The 25,037-nt window shown below is 41.5% G+C and overlaps 2 protein-coding genes across 2 annotated transcripts; both read right to left on the bottom strand.

Annotated features, from left to right (window-relative positions):
* Nucleotides 1-7,952: 7,952 nt before the first annotated feature.
* cwc25 (CWC25 spliceosome associated protein homolog) lies at nucleotides 7,953-14,650 on the bottom strand. Its single transcript, XM_034090654.1, has 9 exons — nucleotides 14,501-14,650; nucleotides 13,368-13,540; nucleotides 13,042-13,278; nucleotides 12,879-12,948; nucleotides 12,500-12,657; nucleotides 12,321-12,393; nucleotides 12,046-12,233; nucleotides 10,993-11,160; nucleotides 7,953-8,471 (listed from the first exon to the last, which is right to left on the bottom strand). The coding sequence occupies exons 1-9, from the start codon at nucleotides 14,516-14,518 to the stop codon at nucleotides 8,360-8,362; spliced, it is 1,197 nt and encodes a 398-aa protein (XP_033946545.1). The 5' UTR covers nucleotides 14,519-14,650; the 3' UTR covers nucleotides 7,953-8,359.
* A 1,454-nt stretch (nucleotides 14,651-16,104) lies between these two features.
* LOC117454748 (transcription factor Sp6-like) lies at nucleotides 16,105-24,385 on the bottom strand. Its single transcript, XM_034093905.1, has 2 exons — nucleotides 24,220-24,385; nucleotides 16,105-19,369 (listed from the first exon to the last, which is right to left on the bottom strand). Exon 2 carries the CDS (start codon nucleotides 19,253-19,255, stop codon nucleotides 18,335-18,337), a length of 921 nt encoding a protein of 306 aa, XP_033949796.1. The 5' UTR covers nucleotides 19,256-19,369; nucleotides 24,220-24,385; the 3' UTR covers nucleotides 16,105-18,334.
* Nucleotides 24,386-25,037: the final 652 nt, after the last annotated feature.

Below are 25,037 nucleotides of genomic sequence, written 5' to 3'. Positions count from 1 at the left end.
ACAACAAATTGTGTTAGGTGCGCGTGACCTGCTCCGCTGCGCGTGCATCATTTCCAAAGTCCTTCCACAGCAGTGACACACATCTGTGGATAATCATTTATACGAAAATGGTTAAAGCAACCATCACTAAACGCCAGCAACACTGCATCTACTGCAGACAGTAGCAACAGGTCAGATGGGGACATGACGTTACCCTCCGTTGTGGACACTAGCTTACTCCCGCCTGACTCGCCGCCCTCAACCCCGGAGCAGCAGTCTTCATCGCCCGAAACACCGCCGCCCGCAGGTGCCAGCCAGGATACCACGGCAAAACAGAGCCTGCCCAGGTATATCTAAACAAGTACCCGCCTGTACAGTGGTGTTAGGTGGTCATTTTGAAGCTTGTGGTATACAAATAGTAGACAAGGGCTAGAATATGTGAAAATAGTGCCATATTCTGCCATGCCTGTAGAAATGTTGGGTCAAAAATAATGGATACAATAGCACAGATGCCTTCACCACGAATGGCTACAAAAAGATCTCATATCCCAAGCTTATCAACGAGCTAATGTTGCAGCTGAAATGATCTCCAGGTCACAAATTCAACCTCACATGATGATGTGATACCAGTTTTCAAGCACAGTAAATGTTCTCTTCCCAGAGTATATGATGGGACCAAGGTGATGATTTAGTAGGCTACATGGTTTTAATAATACTTTTGCTTTTCAATGTTTGCCATTTCAAACCATGAGCTGGTTCAAATAATATTTGCCTTGATTTACAATATGTTCTCATTTGTTTTATCGGTACAGTTTTGAAGCTTTTGTGCTTTTCTTTGCCACAGTCCACTTTGGACTATATGAGATATTTCAGGATTGCACTTTTAACTCACTTGAAATGTTCTCACTTGCTTGGTTTCAAAACATAACAAAGGCCATAATCTGTTCATTGGGACCATCAATGCCTCTATTGCTCATGTAAACCTACTACTGCTGCGCCCCCTGTAACCTCAGAGGCACCCTGAGTCATGTTGTTCTGGAGCTGGGCCTGTACACGGCCATATACTAAACAAAATACAGAGACCATTCCGTGTCCTGTTATTATTCACTTCCTGTCTGCCTTCTTCTGGGGATTTATCTGATGTCCAGCGCTCCGTCTTTTAACCTCTTTTCCTTTCTCTTTCTTGATCCTCCTTAGCAACCTTCATTATAGTCCTTGACAGTGGTCTGTACTGTATTAACGTGTCACATGTTAAGAATTTACAATCAGAATCGAGTATTCAACTAAGCCGTGTAATACAAGTTGTTAGTAGCCTTAAGGGCCTACACAGTTGTTATGCTATACCACATCGCCTTTCACTGGATGTATAATGAGCTGCACTAAACCACATTTTAGCATTTAAAATACCTAGCCATTCTTTTGCGGTTATTTTGGTGAAAGTAACTAGAAAAGTAACTAAAGTAGTGTAACTCATTAAATTTCAGAGACAGTAATTTTGTAATGTAACTTATTACTTTCAAAAGAGAGTAATAAGTAATATGTAATATATTACATTTTGGAAGTAACTTGCCCAACACTGGAGGTGGCAGAGACAGTGGGTGAAACTGGTAGGTTTTCGCCTGTTTGGGGAGTTTATATATATATATATTGCTCGCATAAAATCCCCGGGGTTTTTTGCTTTGTATGTCGGGGGCGGGAGATTCATGTGATTGGTTGTTGGTCGCATTGCTCGCAAAAAATCCCCAAGCTGTCAGACACGCCCAGCTCCAAGATTTTCAAGATTTTTGAAAAGCTGCTGTGTGGACGTACCGTAACGGCTCCTACACACGGCGGCGTGCGTTGCCGCTTGGCGGTGGGCGTGTCTTGAGCTTGGGGAGTCAACGCGAGCAGCCCGACCAACAACCAACCACATGAATGTCCCGCCCCGGATATACAAAGCAAAGCATTCATGCTACATCCATGCTGGCTAAATATACTGTCTATGCTTGCTAGCTGTCCATTCAAACGAAATACACTGGATATAAACTCCCCAAACAAGCGAAAACCTACCAGTTTCCCCCACTGTCTTTGCCACCTCCCCCCATGCCTGGCTCCTCCGGTTTGTATCCCTGTATGTAAAGAGGGACTGGTCATAGAGCACCGGGTGATTCCCTACCGCCACGATCATTTTCTCCTCCTTTTGTTGACATATGGGAAATAACTGCGGTCTGGCTCTCCCAACATACACCCGGTTTGATTGGCTAGTGCTTGTACTGTCAGATTTACATACGAGGGATTTGATTGGCTGACGCCTCCGTCGAGGCGGCAAAAGTAGAACATTGCTCTACTTTTGCAGCGAGCACCTCGAGAGAAGCTACGCTTTGCTCCCACAATGCAGTTCGGCGAATCGTGACGTCACCTCATTCAAAGTGAATGGGCAGAAGCGTTGAAGCGGCAACGCACACCGCCATGTGTAGGGGCCGGCGTTGCCGCTTGGCGGTGCGCGTGTCTTGAGCTTGGGGAGTCAACGTGAGCAGCCCGACCAACAACCAACCACATGAATGTCCCGCCCCGGACATACAAAGCAAAGCATTCATGCTACATCCATGCTGGCTAAATATACTGTCTATGCTTGCTAGCTGTCCATTCAAACGAAATACACTGGATATAAACTTCCCAAACAAGCGAAAACCTACCAGTTTCCCCCACTGTCTTTGCCACCTCCCCCCATGCCTGGCTCCTCCGGTTTGTATCCCTGTATGTAAAGAGGGACTGGTCATAGAGCACCGGGTGATTCCCTACCGCCACGATCATTTTCCCCTCCTTTTGTTGACATATGGGAAATAACTGCGGTCTGGCTCTCCCAACATACACCCGGTTTGATTGGCTACTGCTTGTACTGTCAGATTTACATACGAGAGATTTGATTGGCTGACGCCTCCGTCGAGGCGGCAAAAGTAGAACATTGCTCTACTTTCACGGCCCGTCCACACAGCGGCGTGCGTTGACGCTTCACCATTCACTTTGAATGGGGTGACGTCACTTTTAGCCGAAATGCATCGTGGGAAGCGACGTGGAGCGTAGCTGGCGTGGCTCGCTGCAAAAGTTGAGCAATGTTCAACTTTTGACGCCTCGGCAGAAGCGTCAGCCAATCGAATCATATGCCAGTACAAGCTCTAGCCAATCAAACCGCTGCTTGTGTGTCAGGGGCGGGAGATTCATGTTATTGGTTGTTGGTCGAGTTTCAGACACGCCCGCCGGCAAGCATCAGCGCACGCCGCTGTGTGGACGGGCCGTTACAGCGAGCACCTCGAGAGAAGCTACGCTTTGCTCCCACAATGCAGTTCGGCGAATCGTGACGTCACCCCATTCAAAGTGAATGGGCAGAAGCGTTGAAGCGGCAACGCACGCCGCCGTGTGTAGGGGCCAGCCGTGTGTGTTCAGCGCTCTGCTTCCACTCCCTGCACTGCAGCCGTGCCTGCAGTCCCGCCCCTCTCAAGCACGCTCAAGTGCCTCCCCTCTCTCGTCCATGCGCTAGCTGCCAGTGCATGTGAGAAAACGAGAAGCATGGCAGCAAGTGGGAATGCAACTGCCGCTGCGCCTCGGCCTCGACAAAAAAGACGCCAGAAGCGAAATCTGGAAGTATTTGAGCTATATCTCTGACAGTGAGGGCAAGCCTACGGACACCACGAGGTCTGTCTGTAAGAAATGTATTAATTTTATTTAATACGAATTCTTGTCATTTATTTTATTTATTATTCTCATTGTTTAAAAGTTTGTGTTAAGGTTCTGGTTCTGGTGTGAAATAAAGCACAATAATTACATTTAAGACTGTTTCCCTTTTTTTAAGAAAAGTATCGAAAAAGAATCTGAATCGCAATTCTTGACTTGGTATGGAAACCAAAATGTTGGTATCGTGACAACACTACTCCTGACAGTTAAACCTGATATTTAGTAGGTCTGTTAAGTATTAACGTAATTTGGCCTGTCAAAGTTGTTTGGGCTCGGATAAAATCGCTCAGTTAATTTCGTCCCGTGTTACTTTCGTCCCGGCTCCCGGTGTGTATGTGTGGTGTCAGGTGTCAGTATGAGAGGATGACAGCGCGTCTAATTGTGATGTGGCCCAAGAGCCAATCACAATAATACCTGCGATGCAGTGAACCAATCACCTTTGAGGGGGGGGAAACCTATCGTTGATTAAACACTATCCAGTGTTTCCCCTACCATCCGCACCGCCTGCCTGCCACTAGGGGGTGCTGCAGCGCCCTCAGCACCCCCCTTCCCGCGTCCCTGCATACACAGTACACCTGTGACTGTTACAATGAATGCTCGATAATCAGCTCACGGCATAAAGTGCAGGGGTAAAGTGCTATTTTTTTTACAAGTGGGGGGCGGACCTAGCCTCCTCTAGGGGGGGTCTTCACCTCCTTTCGGCGGTGCGGGGGCATGCTCCGCCAGGAAGATTTTTTTTTGAGAACCACAACTTTTGAAGCGTCCTAAAGCCCTCAAAAACAGGTCTAAAGCGCAGAATGATAATAATTCCACCAATAACAATAGGTTCCCTGCACTTCGTGCTAGGACGCCGTTGGGTCCTAGCCAGGGCAGGCCCTAGAATTTTGGGGGCCCTAAGCGAGCTTTGGCTTGGGGGCCCCCCTCACTAGCACGTTCTCACTACACGGAACCAACTTTTGTCTTATGATGTTAGCATAAGCACACATATTGTATAAATGAGCATGTAAACACCGTGGACCCTCTAGGGGGGTCCGGGGGCACGCTACCCCGGGAATATTTTTTTTTAAATATTGAAGTTAAAAGCATCAATCTGGTGCACTTTGAGAGCAACATTAAAGGAATGGTATGCTCATGACACTCATTTTTAAATAATTATCATCCGATAAAACAGACCAGTCTCTGCCAGTCTCTCTTTTTTTTTTTTTAATCCGATGACATTATCAGTGATTTTAAACTGATTATATACCGAAATAACATCAACACTGTGGGCGCCGCCATTTTCCGGACGTGACGTAAACCATGCGTTTGGTTTTCGAGGACACGTTGATCTCCATGTTATTTACTGTAGTTTCTCTCTTCAAATATGCCTCACTGTATCGCGAAATATTGCCACAATTCTGATAGGAACAATCCACGGAATGCTCGGTTCCATATGTTGCCAAAAGGTAAGTGTAAGAAGTACATTCAGAGGCAGTGGCTAGCGAAATGTGGCCGGCCCGAACCGAGAGATTCACAGGCTCATGTATGCAGCGAACATTTCACATTTCCGGACGACTACTCTGAGAGTATGATCAAACATAACATGGGATTTATGGAACAACCATTACTTAATGGAGATGCAGTACCATCGGTCTTTCTGGTGTCATCACCGACCAGGACACCAGTTCGGCCAGTTGAGAAATCGCCCTCTGCAAGTGTGAAGCGACGGAGGAGCAGAAGTAGTGCTCGGAGTAAGAATAAGGTATGTTATAGCGCATTTCCATTGCAGCGGCTAGCCCCGTTTTAACGTCCTTTAGCGTCCAGGCCAGGACAGTTTTTGGTGGCCTTTCCATATAGCGTAGTACCGGCTAGTGTGTATTTTACCCCAGTTTTTTCCGGCCCCATAAAATCGTGATTCTATGGCCAGGGACAACGAAGCTGAGTATGCTAAACTAGAGAGGGAATCGCTAGCAAGGGTGGTACTACATGCATACATATAGTATCTTATATCATCTTCCCATTATACACACATGCATTTCCAAACATTTGGACTACCTATGTTGCAAATGTATTATCTCTTCAATTTACACACGGCATCTATTGCACGTCTGTCCGTCCTGGGAGAGGGATCCCTCCTCTGCTGCTCTCCCTGAGGTTTCTCCCATGTTCCCTTTAAACTGGGGGTTTTCTTCGGAAGTTTTTCCTTGTACGATGTGAGGGTCTAAGGACAGAGGGTGTCGTATTGTCATACTGATATGTATGGCTGAATTCCCCCATCCAATCTCTTCACATTGGTCAAAACTTGTTCCTCTGCTGACGAGTCCGAACTGAAATACTCCACCATGTTTCCGTGTGTTGACAAAGTGAACGCATGGATGACGTCACGACCATCACGTGACTACTGAAAATGGCAAACATGGCGGCGGCCAGACGGAATATACAGGTCTTGATAAAAAAGAGCTATAAAATCATTATTTACCGGGGAATATCGCTGATTTCTTCAGGGTATGGTTTAAACATAACGTTTCACTAAATACTGAAGTTTTGATTAATTATCTAATGAGTGGACCATTCCTTTAAGAGATCTATGGATACATCTCTCAACACCCATATGAAAACAGAACTGTAAACAGATTTTTCTTTATGGATATTTTACAAGGCAAGGCAAGTTTATTTATATTCTCTCTGGCTGTCCATCTCATAATGTTCACATAGAAACTAGCTGTCAATAGGAATATCATTCAGAAGAATTATAATTTCATGCAAAAATCTGTCAAAAAAAGAGGTTGCACATTTAAATTCAGGTGTTGTTATGGCAACGTCAGTGGCCAAACAGCCACATTTACTGCTGCAAATATGTTCAAACATGCTGTCGACACGTAAAGCAGTGGCATGCCACCATTTTAGCTGACTTTTTCTCAGAAATACTGTCGCAAAACATCCATATATTTCAGTGCTAGGTTGATGCTTAGCTAAGCTAACTATGAAACACTTTAAGTGACAGGACTCAGGATCAACTGTGTACTGTAAGGTAGTTTCTTGCTTCATGTCGAACAGTAAGTCAACATTTTCCAGAGAGCTTTCTTTGAAATCACCAGGTAACGCTAAAAAACATTACATTTAGATTGTATGACAAAGTGTTAATTTAATATCTCTGGTTAGCTATAGCCAACAAGAGGCCCCACGCAAAGTTATATGATGAGGCCCTCTGTTTCGCGAGCGTCGAACGGGGGGGGGGGGGGGTTGCTGCGAGTGGAGTCTTGCAGCGGCGAAACCGTGCCACGCCACACTAATTGCGCCGCATAAGCGCATAGGTGCGCCTCATTTTCGGCTCAGTTGAGGCACCGTCCGCAAGATGAGGCCCCCTCCACAAGGTGAGGCCCCACGCAGTCTGCATGATCGGCCTGTAGGGAGGGACGGCCCTGGGTTTAGCTTACCCCCGCGATTCAAAGTAACGTCAACGTAGCTGTAATGTATGCTTTGCTTACATGTTCGCATAACTTGGAAGTTTACTGACATTTACATACCTTGTTTACCTGGCTCAAGTGGTGACTCTGGGGTTGTTGTGTGAGCCACCACTTGAGAATTGTCGTCTTTTTTAAGAAAAAACGTTTTTATGTCCATCTTCAAAAACTCTGATTCCGACTGAGTTTAGACATTGTCACAGCTCATAGGATAGGTACCTGTCAGCCAATAAGACAGATGTTTATTTCCATTCACCTCTCTGGTTGGTCTGGTGTCTTGCCTCTGTTGCATTCACTGAACACGGGAAATTACAATCCTGCCGTCCTCTCTAGTGTCATGATGAGGTTTAGGTAAAGTACGGTTAATGCATTATATTATTGACTCAATAATATAATACATGACTTTGAGAGTAGACAATCTAGGCATATTAACTAAATTAATTACACATATTTATCACGGCGACGGTGTACTGACATTATTTTATTTATGGGCCCTAAGCGGCCGCTTTTGTCCCTTAATGGGTCGGGCCAGCTCTGGTCCTAGGGCTCTCGTGCTCGGGCCCTAATAATTCCACCAATAACAATAGGTTCCTCGCACTTCGTGCTAGGACGCCGTTGGGTCCTAGCGCGAAGTGCTCGGGCCCCAATAAGATTGTATCTCATCTTGTATTTGCACAGACCAAAAAGGGGCATTTTTGGTTTTGTGATATGGAGTTGGTGCATTAATAAAGTGGGTGTTGATTTAAATTAACTTGCCAGGTTTATATTTGAACCTGGCATGTTTCATTTAGCAAATTGACCTTAAAAAAAACAAAAACATTTATATTTGGAAATATGTTTTATTCCAATTGCCTATTACAGGTGTACACCAAGTAATGACCATATATTTCAAAAATAAAAGCAGGGTCTGTGAAACTGTAAAATCTAAAACCATATCCTGCACAAAGTTGTGATCACATTAACTAAATGGCTTTTACAAAACTATCTAGAACAGATTATCCATGATAGCCTGAAATATAAATGATGTTACCATTGTGGAAACAACTTTTCAAAATAAAAGCCCCAAGTGAGCCTGGAGCCATATGGTCCCGTATCTGACAGACTCCCATCACACAATCCTAAATGCATTAAAACAAGCAAACCTGTTCAATACATTGAAGAGACAGATAAAGGAGTGGGTGGCATATTCCAAGCCTTAAATATCAGTTCATATAATAATTGTGTTTTCATCTCCTCATGAAGTTGTCCAGGGAGGCTGCCGTCCTCTGAATGGAGTGGATATTCCTCCTCACTCTGTCCTCTAAGCAGGAGCTGGATGCACTCTCCAGCTTCATATCACTGCAAGAAGGAAAGGTGAGTGTTACTGGAGTTACAAAACAAGCATGCAAAAGAATGAAGAGACACCTGCAGGACATTATATGTGGATTAAGACAGACAGGTGAGAAGGTTTCCACAGCCTATGCAGGGTTCTTACACCTTTTCAAAAGTCAAATTCAAGCACTTTTCAAGCATTTTCAAGGTGCATTTTCCAGCTTTTCAAGCATCTTACAGCTGTTGTAAATTACATATTTATATACACATACTCAAATGATTATTTCCCTACCTCACATTAAATCAGATGTTCTTTATGCTATAAACAACCAAATGTGTGTTTCGTGATAGCCTTCTACACGAGGATGAAAAATTAAAGAAAAGAAAACTAAGTTTAATATTTCAAAATTAGTGATCTGTACGTAGACTGGGCCTCCCATATAACCTGTCTGAGCCGATATACAACAATCAGCCAAATAACTTTTCAATACATTATTGATTAATTGTTGGTAGTGAACGCAAGTCAGAGGTACATGGTGTACTTCTACTCCTCTACAGTTCAGAGGTACATGGTGTACTTCTACTCCTCTACAGTTCAGAGGTATATGGTGTACTTCTACTGCACAACAGTTCAGAGGTACATGGTGTACTTTCCTCCACTACATGTATTTAATCCCTTTAGTTACTTCACAGATGAATGATGGTAAATCTAATCAAGTGTTGAATCAGACTTTAGTTCCACCTGGAGTAAATCCACCAGCTACCCTGCAGTTTACAAAGTACTTCAGACTAGCTGCACCTTCACCAGCTCTGAGAACACTTTCATGATCAATCATTATAAAACATATCATATATATTATTCTGAAATGGACCAATCTGCACAACGACCACTTTTACTGTCTTTCACTATATTTAGATGAGAATACTTTTCTATTTTCACTTGAGGAACATTTTGAATGCAGGACTTTTACTGTAACAGAGTATTCCTACACTCTGGTACTTCTACTTTTACTAAGTACAAGATCTGAGTACTTCTACTTTTACTCAAGTACAAGATCTGAGTACTTCTACTTTTACTCAAGTACAAGATCTGAGTACTTCTACTTTTACTCAAGTACAAGATCTGAGTACTTCTACTTTTACACAAGTACAAGATCTGAGTACTTCTACTTTTACTCAAGTACAACATCTGAGTACTTATCCATCTCTGGTAGTGTATTAGCCTGAATTGTAGCCACAAAATCACGCAGAGCTGCATACAAATAGACTCACAATGGTAACAAGTGGAAAATAATATGTACTAATGTGTACAATGATTTATATATATATATTAGGTCATGTTGTTACTCAAGACTCCTGACTTATACATCTGCAAAGGAAGACTGTGTTCATTCTACAATTACATGGGATTAAAGCAAAATGTAGTTTTAATTGTATAATACTTCAATTTTATATAAAAGACAGTTTGTTTTCATGTTTTCAAATAAACAAAGTCTTGGCTTTCAGAATATTAAACTTGTTTCGGCAAATTCAGATGATAAATACAACTTTGAAGCTTCGGCATAATTACAAGCGGAGAACGGAGTAATGTAACGTCACAGCAGGCACAACAACAGCCGGTGTTTCTCCTGAGTGTTTCCCCGGTACACAAACGCAAACATACACAAACACACTCGCGAGCTTCCCAGAGACCAGTAATACAAACGAAAATGTGTCTTCGGGTCAATGTGACTGACTTCGATAGAGCAAGTCACATTTGGTTTAGGTACGTAACATACTACCAGTAGAAATACATTGCTTTCAAAATCGCTCCGTGTCGAATCAATAGATTATATTTCGTGACTATAACACGAAATGCCGTGAGAGCTTCATCCTCTGAACACCACACGATGGCGACTGTAACGCACATATTAACATAGGTACGCTCCTCTGAAATGATTGTCCCCTGCAATTATTATTATCCCTCATGGAGTTCGCTATTCAGCTTGCTAACGTTAGCTTAAACAAACGTAACATGCAACGTTAGCCTAATCTAAAATGCTCTACTACGGCGTACCTTTCATGTGGCTCGTCAGCGCAGACTCTCGCATCGTTATTTGTTGCAAACTTTACAGGAGGCTACTCGTGGGCTTGACCCTAGTCTTAGCCATGGCTTGTATTGGTCTTCTGCTAGCCAACGCTCGTTGAAACGGCAACCTCCTGGCACACAGTCATCCATCTCTCATCAGAATGCCCAGGTCACACGTAACACAAACACTTGCAGGTCGCGCGGGAAGGCCGCAGCGGAGCCGTTTTATGTAGAAGAGAAGCAATTCTTTTCTTTTAATCTAAAAAGCGAACTATTCAGTCAGACAGCAATTTTTTGTAAAAGTAAAGCATTTACATTTTCAAGCACTTTATCCCAATTTCAAGCACCATCCCCAAAATTCAAGCACTTTCCCAACCTTGAAAACACCACGTCAAATTTCAAGCATTTTCAAGGATTTCAAGCACCCGTACGAACCCTGCCTATGATTATTTTCCGTGTCAATGTTGCTCAGAAACTTACTGAATGAAGCCAGCGTGCCGGTCATGCTTGACATTTTTTTCCCGCTGCTTTTCCTGCTCGTCTTGCTTCTTGTATCTCCTCACATTATTCTCCCTGTCCTCATCCCTCTGCTTGGCCTGGTCCATCATCTCCTGCCTCTTGTGCTCCAGCTCTTCTGCAGAGAGCTTCCTACGTCAGACACAAAGAACCATGGGGGAATTACTGGCAATGCTCTGTAAACAGGTGATCATTTAAATATGTTTTCTGAAGACCTTATTAAAGTTCATCTGACATAACCCATAGTCAGAATTACCATTATAAAAGGACGCTTTCAAATAAATATTGGATTTACTTTTTTTAAAGAATAAAACTCTTTGTTCGCAGCAACCTGGAAGTAAAACGGTTATTTTAAAACACTTATTGCCAACAAATATGGATTGAAGCAGAATAATTGCTTGGATACATATTTTTGTGACATTTTAATTATATCTATTACTTTCTTTAAATACATTTGAACTTTTGGATTTCTTTTGGAACACACATTCTTGCGTAGGCACCACTGGAATGTAATTGAGCAAATACTTATAATATTGTAGTGTAGCTTTGCAAAACAAAACAAAAAGCTGTGCTGACTGATTGCTAATATTCGGATTTGTATAATATACTTGAGAATAATGACAAAGCAGTTATTCTGCATATTATTTAAAAGATAGAGATACTGATATATACCATAGCAGTAAAAAGACAGAAGATAATAATGGACGGAAACTCCAGTATTAGATCTTGATCCTTTATCAATTCAAAACTTTCATCTGAGAATAGTGAGCATCGTTTTAAACCTGCACAGCTCTCCACTTTGAATACAGTATTCGTCATATTTTACTGTACTCAGTTTCTCACATATTTAGTTTATTACAATAGTCTTAAAATAGCTTTTATAATAGTACTGTTTTTTGCGAAGTATTCTTCTTTCTAGGTCTTTGTATGCACCATTTTTACCAAAGGAAATTCCTCTCGTGTAATACTTAATAAAAGCGATTCAGTATTTGGACTATCGCCTCTGTGAAGTCTTACTTGGCCACAGGGTGCTTCTGTCTCTGGTAACGCTCTCTCTGTTGGCTGGAGGCTTTGGGCTCGTCCTTCCCGTCGCCTCTGTGTGAGGAAGAGGAGTGGGCGTGGCCCTCCTGTCTGTTCCTGTGAGGCGACCGGGAGCGGCTCCTCTCACGGCGCCCGGAGGACTGGTGATGTCTGCCAGCCGGGACCTGAGAGGGAAGAGCCAGATTAACGACTGGAGTTGTAAATGCATGGTAAAAAGTAGTATATGAAATAGTGCTTTGCTGCCAACTGACCTGCAGGCCGTAGCCCGGGACATGATGGGAACGAGACTTGGTGTCTGTTGAGGATTCATCTCTGGAATGTGACCTGAAAACAGATCAAAGACTATAATAAATAATAAAGCCCTTTGCACCAATTGATTGATAAAAAGTGAAAGTCCCTCACTTCAGCTTTCAACAGTCCCCTCACATACCTGTGTTTCTCCTTCTCCTTCTCCTCCTCCTCCTCTGAGCTTGAACTAGAACTCCTTCTCTTATGCTTCTTCTCTTTTTTTCTCGCTTTGTCTTTCTTCTCCTTTTTGTCCTTCTTCCTCTTCTTCTTCTTGTCTTTCTTGTCGAGATTCTGGCGCAGCTGTGAGAGAACCAACTAATCATTTACAAAATATAAAAATACAAACTGAAGTTGTCTTCTGTTAATAAAGTTAGTAGAATCATTACTGGAAGTTGCAGAGGAAGGAACAACTTGTCAGATATGAGTCAGTTTTTTTATTTATTAACATTTTCTCAAAGTTAGCATGTTAGAAAATATCACAGTAAAATATGTATATATTACAAACAATCGTTTTTTTTTACCATTTCCTTAATTCTCTTCATCTTCACTGGATTACTCAAGACTTCCCTCTTCTTTTCTTCTTCACGTTTCCTTTAGAAAACCAACAAAACATGATTATATTAAACCTTTGCACCTGGTAGCATGTTTTCAGAACAAATGACCAGAGATAAGGGCCCCACTTACCTGATTTCAAACAGGGGGTCTTCCCTGATCTTAGCAGCCAAGTCGAGGTTAGAGGCGGGAGTGGAGGGGTTGAAGATGGAGCCGGGCAGGAGGCCGGTCTCAGCTGACGGGCCGCTCTCGGGCTCCTCGTACTGGTCGGTGATCTGCTTGTCGATGGCACGTCCCATCAGGTACTCGTCTCTGGACACCTGGCCGGCGGGGCCCTGGTACATCCAGTCCAGCCGATCATCCTTCTTCCTGTCATCAGAAAAAGAATAATATATTAATCAGAAACTCATTTTCTGAGAACCACAAAATAACTTTCATTACAATATCAGAGAACTCACTTGATGGATCCGGCCGTCTCTGCAAATCTTGTTATTTCTTCTCGGGCTCGTTCATCTTTCAGTTCCTTCTGGAGTTCCTCAATCTTCTTGCACTCGGCCTCGTGTTTCTGTTCAGCTTTCCAAACACGTTCAATGTTTTTCATAGTCTGGGGATGCCAGCTCTTTTTCAAGTTCTGGCAGAAGACAAGATGGACAACATTTAGTAGCTCTTACTTTAAAAACGATCATGTACCAGCTTTAGCGTAAACTTGATTTTGTTAAAACATTTGTAACTTTACCCTTTTAACCAAAGCTTTCCACATACCCAGTATGTGTATACAAATCTGACGGCTAACATACAATCTACAAAATAACATTTTCGGGTGTATGCACATCAATTTAATCTGTGCCAGAATATTTCAACGGAAATCTCAACTTTAACAGTTGACACTCACATCTAGCCACAGCCAGTGGTGTCAAGTAACTTATTACATTTACTGAAGTACTGTAATGACGTACAATTTTGAGAGACTTATACTTTATTTGAGTATTTAAATTGTATTGTGTAATCAAGTGTTAAATCAGACTTTAGTTCCACCTGGAGTAAATCCACCAGCTACCCTGCAGTCTACAAAGTCATTCAAACTAGCTGCACCTTCACCAGCTTTGAGAACACTTTCATGATCAATCATTATAAAACATATCATATATATTATTCTGAAATGGACCAATCTGCACAATGACTACTTTTACTGTCGCTACTTTAATACTTTTCTACTTTTACTTCAGTAACATTTTGAATGCAGGACTTTTACTGTAACAGAGTATTCCTACACTCTGGTACTTCTACTTTTACTAAGTACAAGATCTGAATACTTCTCCCAGCTCTACATCTAGCTAACGGCCAGCTCGTTGACCTTAAGCTAACGAAAATAAGCCGTTACTTTCAAACTATTAAAATATAGGAATGGTCTAAAACGAAAGTGTGCCGAACTGAAGAAGCGCTTTCCCATTCCCAGTAGACATTAGCTCATGTTGTAAAATATGTATCGACACCAGTAAACAAACGACCGTCTTTTAATGACCATATTGTCAACGGAATTGTGTATCAACGGTCTAATAACAGAAAAGCGGCTTAGATAGCTCATACTTACCAAATCGCCTCCCCCCATCTTGAAAAATTCCTCGTTTCAATACAACAATAAAATGAAATAGACAATTCTGTCCCACAAAACTGGAGAAAACAAGTTCAACGCTAGATAGAAAATGGGGCCACCAAGACTAGTGTGTGATGTGTTTTTTACATTTCCTGTTGTAAATAATTCTTTTTCCGGTTACAGCTAGCGGTGCTTTTACGTACCCGGCATAAACTCCGGGCATTACAGCTCTGGCGTCTTGAATAAACTATTGACGCCATGACATAACGTTCCCTTGAAGTAGTTTTAACCTCCGTTAACGTGTGTAGATGATTTAGCAGTTGTTACTACCACAAGCTGTCACATTGTGCTATTAAACGTTTCATGTTTTAGTTTACCATTAATGTATTCAACAGATGGCAAACTTTCAGTATGCATCACCCTTATGTTTTAGTGCAACTTTGAATTTCGGCATCTCGACGATGAACGCACGTTTCGCAACTCAGAATGAAAATTGCTTAAAAAGCGTAATTCTTACCTAACCTTGTAGCTCATTTTGTGGGACGTATGAAATATGTGAACATATTCAATATTTCAAAACGTATATCATTAAAAAAAGCTATTGCCTTTCCCCCAACACAATGCCCCACTTGTGAAATAAATTCAGTAATAAACATAAGATAAATTCTTTGATATATTAAGTGAATTCAGAGAGTATTCAGACCTCTTCCCTTTCTTACCTCCGTATTTTGTTGCAGCCATCAATTGACACTTAATACACAACAATAATAAAGAGGAAACAGGATTGTATAACTTTTCAAATGTAAAGGTCTCCCATTTCTCTTGATAATAGTTAACATGATTCAACTGAATGATCATGAGTTCGAAACTTAAAAACCTTTTTATAAATACTTACAGCTCATGGGCCCCCAAGAATAATTGTGTGTGATTCTTACAGTAAATTCTCCACACAGCTTTACAGTATCAAAAAATCTTCACTGATCACTTCATTAATTCCCTCCAGCTGAACCAGGGGTGTTGCTTGGATCTAGCAACATTGGGGGCTTTAGCCAAGTTTGACAATTGTACTTTTCGAAAATATATATGTATATCAATAGAGTAGGCCTATAGAAGAATACACAATATGAAATGTAAATAATGAATGAAAACTCTCTGTAATAGACCAATCTACCACCCAAACAGACACACATGGACATAGGTTAGTCTATAAAAGTACAACATAAGTAAATCAACTATATGGTAGTAAAGCAAGAAGATGTTTTCCGTCATAAGAATTGATTACATTTAGAGAGCATCACACTTTTAATATAGTTGTTACTACTCTGTAACTGTAAGCCCATACCATCTTATCGAGACAAAAATAATACAAAATTACTGTCACTGAGGGCCCCTTTAGCTCAAGGGCCCCTGTCCAGGTTGCCCATATGGTAATCCAGCCCAGACTATAAGTACTTTGACTAAAAATACTTTCATCTTTACTCTTAATGATTCTACTAATAATAATATAATAGTTTTGTGTGTTGTCATAATTAATACACCATTTAACAGCAAATAATAACTGACAGTTAGCACATCTTCCATAAATAAAAGTTCAACATGGACACAGAATATAATTTTTTTTATTTAAAAGACAACAATAGATTAAATACAAGTTATTACACCATGATACTTAACTTATTAAACGTTTTAAAATCTATTTTATTGCAGCCAACTAAAACATTTACTTTTGCAACCAATAAAAAAACGTGTCCATCTTGCTCTACTGACCAACATAAAAGACTATCAATAACATCAACAAAAAATAATATTATTAATACTCAAAACACAGCAATTGACTAATGTTTAAACATGGTCTTCCATTTATTATATTCTATACATAAATACAGCAATATTGAGCCTCCAATAATGCAAGCCCCTAATATAAAGACATCTCAGCCTAATGACTGTGATGGGTTACATACATCCTAATAGTGCTGCTCACACTGCCCGCTACACAACTAGTGATCAATTCATATAGATTATGAAAGTTAACCTTAACAAATTATTCTGCCTGTTGTTTTCTTGCATTTTGTTTCATTAGCTAGATTGCTAGCAACCTTTTTCTGCGTGCTTATCCAGAATCCAATGGTTTGTTAAATGAGTTGTGGAACATAGAAAAACTCCAGACACACAAAGAGATCTTAATCTAATGTGTTGAGAGATAAACCCTTTACAGACTGCTTGTCGATAATTGCGCCTATAGCTTGATCCAACATGCAAATAGGTATCGAGCTGATGGTATTTTGAAGAAATGTATCAACCCACATAATGAGGTACACCTGGATCAGTAGGAAATCCTTCTTCCACCTTCCACGACGTCTGAACCTCTTGACGCATGAATTCACGGTAAATTATTTTGGGATTTTCTGTTACACCCTTTGTGACCTGTGACGCAGTATCTTTTTGTGGCCACTTGGGGGCAGCAGAAAAAACTGTAGATGCAAAATTGACATATTTTTACCGTTTAAAGACGTTGACGTGGATGAGAGCTGTGAGAATACAGTATTGTTTGGAGATGGAAAACCGAACAATACCTCGGTGAAAGACCTGTGTTTCTTTGGATTTGCCCGTTTAAAACAAATGTGATCAGGGACATATACACAAAAGAAAAATGACAATGTAATTTAGTTGAATGGGAACAATGTTTTTCAATGGCCAAGTAATTGAATCTATTGGTTATATAAAAACATTGTTTGGGGCAGCTTTAAATCTTGTGCCTGCAGAGGGCACTGTGGTAAACTACCCTGCTTAGACATACCGCCCTGTGGAGTCCAGTTGATGCCAAATATGATCGCTGTCATCAGCACGTACCAAAGGATGTCTTTAATCAGGCAGCATTTTCTCCCCACGTCCATTTTTTGGTGATCATGACGCGAAGCTCTTTCAGTGGCTCTGACTCCTTTACAATTTTTTCTTTTTTTATATCATTGTCACATCTTGTTGTTCTCATCTGGTAACCTGGACCAGTGTTCACATTCTCATCATTAAGTGTTATGCCAAAAGTGGCAACAGAAACACACATTTTTGGTAAATACGCCTTTGTAGTGCATTCAATTCCCATTTTTATATTATATTATATATTCACCAACATTATAGCATGCTGCCATAGTACAGCATTATTGTCTGTTGTACTTTAGTAAAAGTACCATTTAATCACTTACAACATCCACACACACAGTTCTGTCGCATGAACTTTCACCATCCAATGACTGTTTAAAAACGACATGCTGTATTATGTTCCAGTGGCTTATCACAACTTGCGCAGAAGGATACACACACCGTCTGAGACTTATACAAAAAACGGTCTCTTTTCTCTGTTCAAAAGCATGCTGCCTTTGACATTAGTGTATTAAACTGTATTGGAGACAAACATTCCTCCAACACCTCCAGCAATACATTTGATTCATTTCTTTGTAAACAAGTTGCTACCTTCAGTTAATCTTTGGTCTACCGGTAGCAGAAGCTCTAGCAGCAACAGAAGTCCAGCAACAAGCTGCAGCTTCAGCTTGATCGCCTCCTTAGTCACCTTTCACTTGAATCCACAGAATCAGTCAATTATACTATGAATAAATTACAGTTTTTCTGTGTGCTAAAACATTTATACTATCAGAGTTTGCCTAGTTGATAGACACAGAAGAAACACTTTCTGTCCCATCAGACTTCCATCAGTGAAAGTGTGTCCAAACTTTTTTTCTACTTTCTATTCTATTGTAAAACCAAGACAACTCTATGATAAAGAGGGGAAAAAATGTTAACCCTTAACTGCAAACAATGCCTCAGAAAGTGATGAAATTACCCAGACTGCCCTGTCACGCTGGAGACTGAGGGGTCCGTCTCACATTTCAGCTTCAGTGGTGGCTCTGTGTTGTCGGACACGTTTGAGGAAGACTGAGGAGGGGTGGGTGTATCGAAGCCTTTATCCATCCTCCCGTCTCCATTCACCCTCTCCTCCCCGTGTCCTGGCGGGGACTCGTGTGTGCGCATGTGTTTGGCCAGGTGGTCATTGCGCATGAACACTCTGGGGCATAATGCGCAGCTGAACTTCTTAGCACCGGTGTGCGTCTGAAGGTGGCGCTGCAGTTCATCAGAGCGTGTGAATCTCTTGCCGCAGAAGAGCCAGTTGCAGACGAAGGGCCGGTCCCCACTGTGCCATCGCAGGTGAGCCTTCAGATGCGAGGTCTTGGCGTAGGCTTTGCCGCAGCCGGGGATGTGGCAGTTGTGCATGTGCTTCCTCCTGCTGTCATCCGTGCTCTGGCCCAGCTGTTCAGCATGCACGCAGTTAGGGCAGCGACACGCAGTCTGGCCCCCGCCTCTGGAGGAGGAGCGGCGCTGAGGCTTGGGCCGGGCGGAGACAGCGTTCTCCTGCGGTTCCTCCAGGGAGTACGCTTCCTGTTGCAGCATTTCAGGGGCCATTGGCTCCATCTTGAAGCCATCCTGAGAGAAGAGGTGGGATGAGTGCGAGGCTGGAGCGAGTTGAGATGGAGGCAGGTTGCACAGGTGTGGGTCGGATCCGTAGGGCCCTAAAGAGTGCTGCAACCCCATGGAGCTCCCAGGATTTACCGAAGGCAAGCCGACATTCTGCCCCGTCTGCAGGTCAATCCAGCTCCCTGTTTGGACGTCCCTGTGGAGTTCCCACCAGGAGGGGATGTTCATGTCTTCTGAGCTGCCACTTGGGGGTGCTGTCCGCAACCAAGGCTCGTAAGGGTGGGCCATGAGGGAAGCTGGGCAAGGTGCTAGACTGTTGATGAGGTTGGCGGCTCAAAATCTTGTTCACTATATTTTGGGTAATGCTTAGAAGATTAGCACATGTTGAGATGTGTCCAAAACCTGCAGAAAGAAAGAACAAACAAACTGTTATATCTTCAAATCTGGTATCAACTTCTCACTGTGTTGCATTTTCTCAATGGCTTCACTGAACTACATGCAATGACTTCAAAGCCTTGAGGTCATTTTTCCCCACTCTGAAAGACTTTGAAATACTCAGCCTTTGCTGATCTAACGTTTCTGAACTTCAGAAGTGCAGACATTCAGGCCTAAATCCTTCTGTCTACAACATTTAAACCCTAAGCACACCTCCTTCATCGCCATGGATACTGCCGTTCTCACGCTGCGTGGCCGAGGAGGCAGGAGAGAGGGGGAGACAGACGTGTCCAGGCAGAAGCCTGCCACATGCATCCGCTGCCAGGTACTTCCCATGGAGGACAGTCAAAGACAAGCGCAAAGAAAACAACATCATTGGCCCAGTGCAAGGCAAAGGCAGTGGGGGGGCAGGGACAAGAGTGAAGGGGAGTGTTGACAGGAGAACAGTTTGGTAAAGGAAGAAGTTCCAGGGAGGTATGGCTGCGGGCCAAAGTCTATTTGTACGTCTCTGAGGTTTTGGAGATGAAACCTGGCAGACAGGAGAACCTGTTTTTATGAATCACCCATGATTTACAACGGGCCTCCAGGCAAGATACAATAGGAGCCCGTAAAACGGCCCGCCTCGAACACACTGGCGGCAGAAAGCATCAACAGTTGCAGACTGACGGCATTCAGGAGCCTGAGAATGGGAGGGAAACAATGACATGAGTACAATACTTTATTTACGTAATTATGGGCACACGCTCTAAAACAGCATCCTGTCCCCAACACGCGCCAGGTATGTTCGTTTGAACACGCCACTGCAGCGTCTGTAAGAACGAGGAGGGGCTCTGATTTCAACGGTGACATAAAGCTTGGTAATGTTGGAGAAGAAGCCACCGGCCTACAAGACCTGTGCTCGGTTTCAAACATGTCCCTCCCCCAAACAATCTTGTTGACTTCCACCACACCCCCATCCTCCAACATCTACAATTATCTTTACAGCAGGAAACCGTAAAGAAGGCTGAAGCTATGCTGTCTCAATCTTGCTGTGAAACCATATCTGATGGAGCAAGCTGCAAAGGGTTGCCAAAAGACAATAGGTCAACTCCATTGGAAGACATGCATCCTCTCTGATATGTTGATCAGGTGGAGCTAGACACAGGCGGGGTACCTCTGACTGACAGCGAAGGAACCCCTCAGTAAATCCCAATTTGTGAGTCAATACAGCCGAACCAAGACCATTACACGGCCTTCTCAAAGGTTCAGTCAAAGCAACTCAGAGATGCTTTCTGGTCGCAATGAAACCGTAAAGCAATTAGTTTGGAATTCCCTAATGAAAGGTCTGGTGTTAAAGGTCAAGCTGATTTATTTCATGTCGGCCTGGAGCCAGAGTCGCTGCTCTGTAATCTTTTGGGAATGTGACTGGGTTGCACAGCGGAATGGTCCCCACAACTCCACTCTTACTGACACAACCGTAAACAAACCAAGACACCGGCATCCGCCTCCGCTCGCCAAAGTGCTGGGAGTGCCAGGAGCTCCTGAGGGGAACAGCTGGCATCGAAGGGCCCCCAGGGGGAGGGCAGCCCTTGAGGAGGAGGATGGTACAGAGCAATGACAGAGCTCTGGTCATAAAACCTGCCCGACCAAGACCCAGCACGGCCCCGCTTTATAGGTCTGCCATAGGGAAGAGGCGCAGACGGGGAACAAGCTCTTCTCTAGATTTCTTAAAACACTTCAACAAGTGAGGCACACACACTTCGCAGCCTACTAACACTACCTCACAGGACATATTGTACTTTGAATTTCAAGTTAAATAGATTGGTATATAAGATAGTGTTTGGATACGACTCTGAATGTTTTATTTGTATTTTATTCTATTGTTAAAGGTAGGGTAGGTAATGTTGGAGAAACCGGCTCGAGTGCGCTAGAATTTGAAAATACACAGCCGGAAGAAATCTGCCACTTCCTCACAGAGCCCCTCCTCCAACACACGAACACGCACATGACCAATGAGGGCACGAGATAAGTTTGTGCACAGATGGAAGGCTGACAGGCAGGTAGGCCATCCTGTTACTTTAGCCGGGCCGGCTCAGATGATTGGTCGTGATTTTTACAGCGCCACGGCTTCCACTGATGATGTTTTTTAATGGATTTTTTGTCAAAGCACTTCAGATATTCATTGCTATCGGGATGTTAAGAGCATTCCATGGAATATAACAACAAGTGTATCTCGAGCCGGTTTCTCAAACTTACCTACCCCACCTTTAAGTCATTTTGTAATTCTTGTAGATTGTCAATGCTGTGACATAACACTTTCTCAACTTTTTCTCAACACTAAAGTACCTATCGATCTATCTATCTTTTCCTGAGTTTTAATAAACTTCCAGACTTGTTTCTTCTGATTTGAAAGCTAATAATTGGGATTTTCAAGACTGATAATCTGCTCGATTTAATTTTGAGGCCTTATTTCCAGAATAGTTTTGGGATTACTTTTTTAAAAATGTATTCTGCCATTCAACCAATGGGAGTGGAGCAGATCAATTAGACTGGGGTCAGGTCAGTTGTCAGAGTGGACCACGATGACATATCAAAGTCGGCCTGCACAACAGTTATTCAAAACCTGGTGAGTGCAATAGATAGGGGCCTTTAAACAGAGTTTCTTTTAGAACGCTATGCTTGATTTGAAAAGGTAATCTGCACACCTGGGTGGAGGTAAGGTTAGTGAGACACAGAGCTGGAAGTGGAGGCTGATCTGGTCTAATCGGTTCCAAGATAGCTTAGATATGGATAACAGTTTGACATGCTCAGTGATTTAGAGTGTCTGTGTGACACTATAAATCACTGAGTATAATTGCATAGAATGAACTTTACTGCATCTCACTGAAATATGTACTGCAGTTGTTGGGACATCTTTAAGGAGCCTTTTTTTCTTCCTTGACTGACATTTTCAGAGCCTTCATTTGTAAACCAAAATAAATCAAGTACAAGTGTATTTTTGATCAAGTTTGCACCTAATTTCCACTTCAAAATTCTAAAGCGTACAAACACACACTGTCGTGTTTCAACAGGATTTTTTCACAATACTATTTGATGTGCTTGTTTAAGTATTTATGTTTAAATGGAGACAAAGATTAAAAACACAAAGACAGAATGTTATGTTAAATAAGATGTACAAAATGTGACATAATGTGATATGTATATACAATGGTTACTAAGAATATTACTTTTTCTGTGCAGTTTTAATGTATATGTACTTACCTTTAGTTTAAAAATGTCCATTTTAATCTGTATTCTATTTGAAACATTATGTGTATTATAATACTTTTCATTATAGAATAACATTTCACATACAAACATCCAATCGGTTAAACTACCCAACATTAGTCAAAATGTGCTTTACCTTTTGATCCATTTACAGATTGAATTATCAATAATAATAATCCAATACTATGACAATATAACACCGACATCCCATTCTGCATATCTGTACTTGATTGTGTTGTCCTCTCATCCCATATGGTTAGTTCTATGATTGAACTCATTCAAACTTTTAAAATATGACTTGTATTTGACTTTGTGGTATTGCTACTTTCCCTACAGTAAATGATTCGAACTCTTCCACCACTATATATATATATATATACATACATGTCTTATTAAGTCTTGCACTTGGTCAATCGTCACTGTCACGCCATGGAATCGTTTTTCCAAATCAAACCTTTTTCTAAACAAAGATAACTAATTCAAACTATTGATTATTAACAATAAATCCCGTAAATCCTATCATGTGCACTTTGAATAATAATTTGAATTCCTACAGGGAACATATACACATGATATGGCCGTATACTTTACAGTGACAAATGGGAGAAACAATTACATTAAACCAGAATTTAAAATGAACAGCATCAACAAATCACGGCACATTTCTAAAAACAGCATAATGGACAGATTTCCTTCCTTCCTTTCTTTCAAAATGAGTATGAATGTGAGTCCTATAATGTGGTAATTGCTTTAAAGTGAAATATGTTTTAAGATGTTAAGACCGCATAATTTGTACGTGAGTAAATGGCACACCAGGCTACATCCCATTGGAGCTAACCCTCCACACCTACAGGTCAAGTCAATATAATATTAACTATAATATTAAACTTTATATTACTACACAAATTAATGTTTTCAACTTTTGTATCAAAATAAATGCTTTGACTTCATTCTTCAGACCCTTAAATCAGAATCTTAAACTTCAGCTGTAAAAAACAATTGACAATATATTGTTATTTCATATAATTACAGTGGGGTAAGATACATCAGATATTTTACTTGTGTACAATTAGAAATACTACAGTGTTAAAATACTTCGTAAGTAAAACTTTTTGTCTTCTTCTTTCAATGACTTTATATATCATTGCTGGATATCTTTAACTGTTATGATATATCATAGTGTATTTATATTTTGTTTTAGCTTAAAATCAGAATCTGTAAAGTAATTTGTAACTCATTTTGTCATAGAGTAAAAAGTACAATATTGGCTTCCAAACTGTAGTGCCCATGCCATTGGTGTATAAAGAAGCATAAACTAAACATACTCAAGTAAAGCACAAGTAAGCTACCTCATATCGATATATAAGTACAATACTTGAGTAAATGTACTTCAATACGTCATTAAACCACTGTTTATTTAACTGCAGGTCTCAGGGTCTTCTCATGGAAAATATATGTTAATTATATCTCCAAGTCAAACCAAAGCATGGTTAATAAAGCAATGTAATGTTGAGATATATTCATTTATAGTGCAGTAACAGACGCTTATCTCGCAGGGAGAGAGAGGTTACCTGTTAGTGCTGGAGCTGCTGAGTTATTCTGAATAAATGCAGCTCGTGGTCTCAGCTCTGCTTCTTCTTCTTCCCGTCGTCGACAAACGTGCACAGAATAATATCCTCATCATATTTCATCTGATTATCTCCATCGCTGACGGTCAAAGTGAGGCAGTATGATCGTTTTGGCGCACAGGTAAGCAGTATGGTGAGTAGTGAGAAACTTCATGATAGGCTGTGCGTCTTCAGTGCCTCCAGGCCCCGCCCCCCGCTCGGCCCGCTCCCCCCTAGAGATGCGCCCTCCCCGGCTGGAGGTGAGGACACGGCTCGCTTTAAAACCCGGGAACAATGAGACGGTCTACAGACCTTCAGAAAATATATTTATTGTGAGGTAAAGTCCAGTGGTGTAATGTAACTAAGCACATTTACTCAAGCTGTACTTGAGTAAACATTGTACTTTATTTGATTTTTATGTTGTGCTACTTTATACTTTTACTACTGTTTTTTTTAACACATATTGTTCTTATTAGGGTTAGGGTTACCTCTTATTTTTACTTCACACATTTACATAATTAATTACTTGAATATTTAGGTTATTTATACAAAATGTAAATCAACACACATTATTCAATATTATTATAGGTTAAGCTACCCAGTTTATTGTATAAAGTATTTCATGTAAACCCCCCTTTTACCAATGATGAACACATGAATGCACTTATAATTGTAATAGAGTAATTAAAATACTTAATATATCTGGTGTTTACAATGACCATTTTGCATAACGTGTACCTTTACCTTTTGTACTCAAAGTATTTTTTTACACTACTTTTTTA

The sequence above is a fragment of the Pseudochaenichthys georgianus genome, chromosome 1 (genome assembly GCF_902827115.2).
Source record: "Pseudochaenichthys georgianus chromosome 1, fPseGeo1.2, whole genome shotgun sequence".
Classification (NCBI taxonomy): domain Eukaryota; kingdom Metazoa; phylum Chordata; class Actinopteri; order Perciformes; family Channichthyidae; genus Pseudochaenichthys; species Pseudochaenichthys georgianus.
The sequence above is the reverse complement of the archived record's forward strand: the minus strand, read 5'-3'. Positions and strand labels throughout refer to the sequence as shown.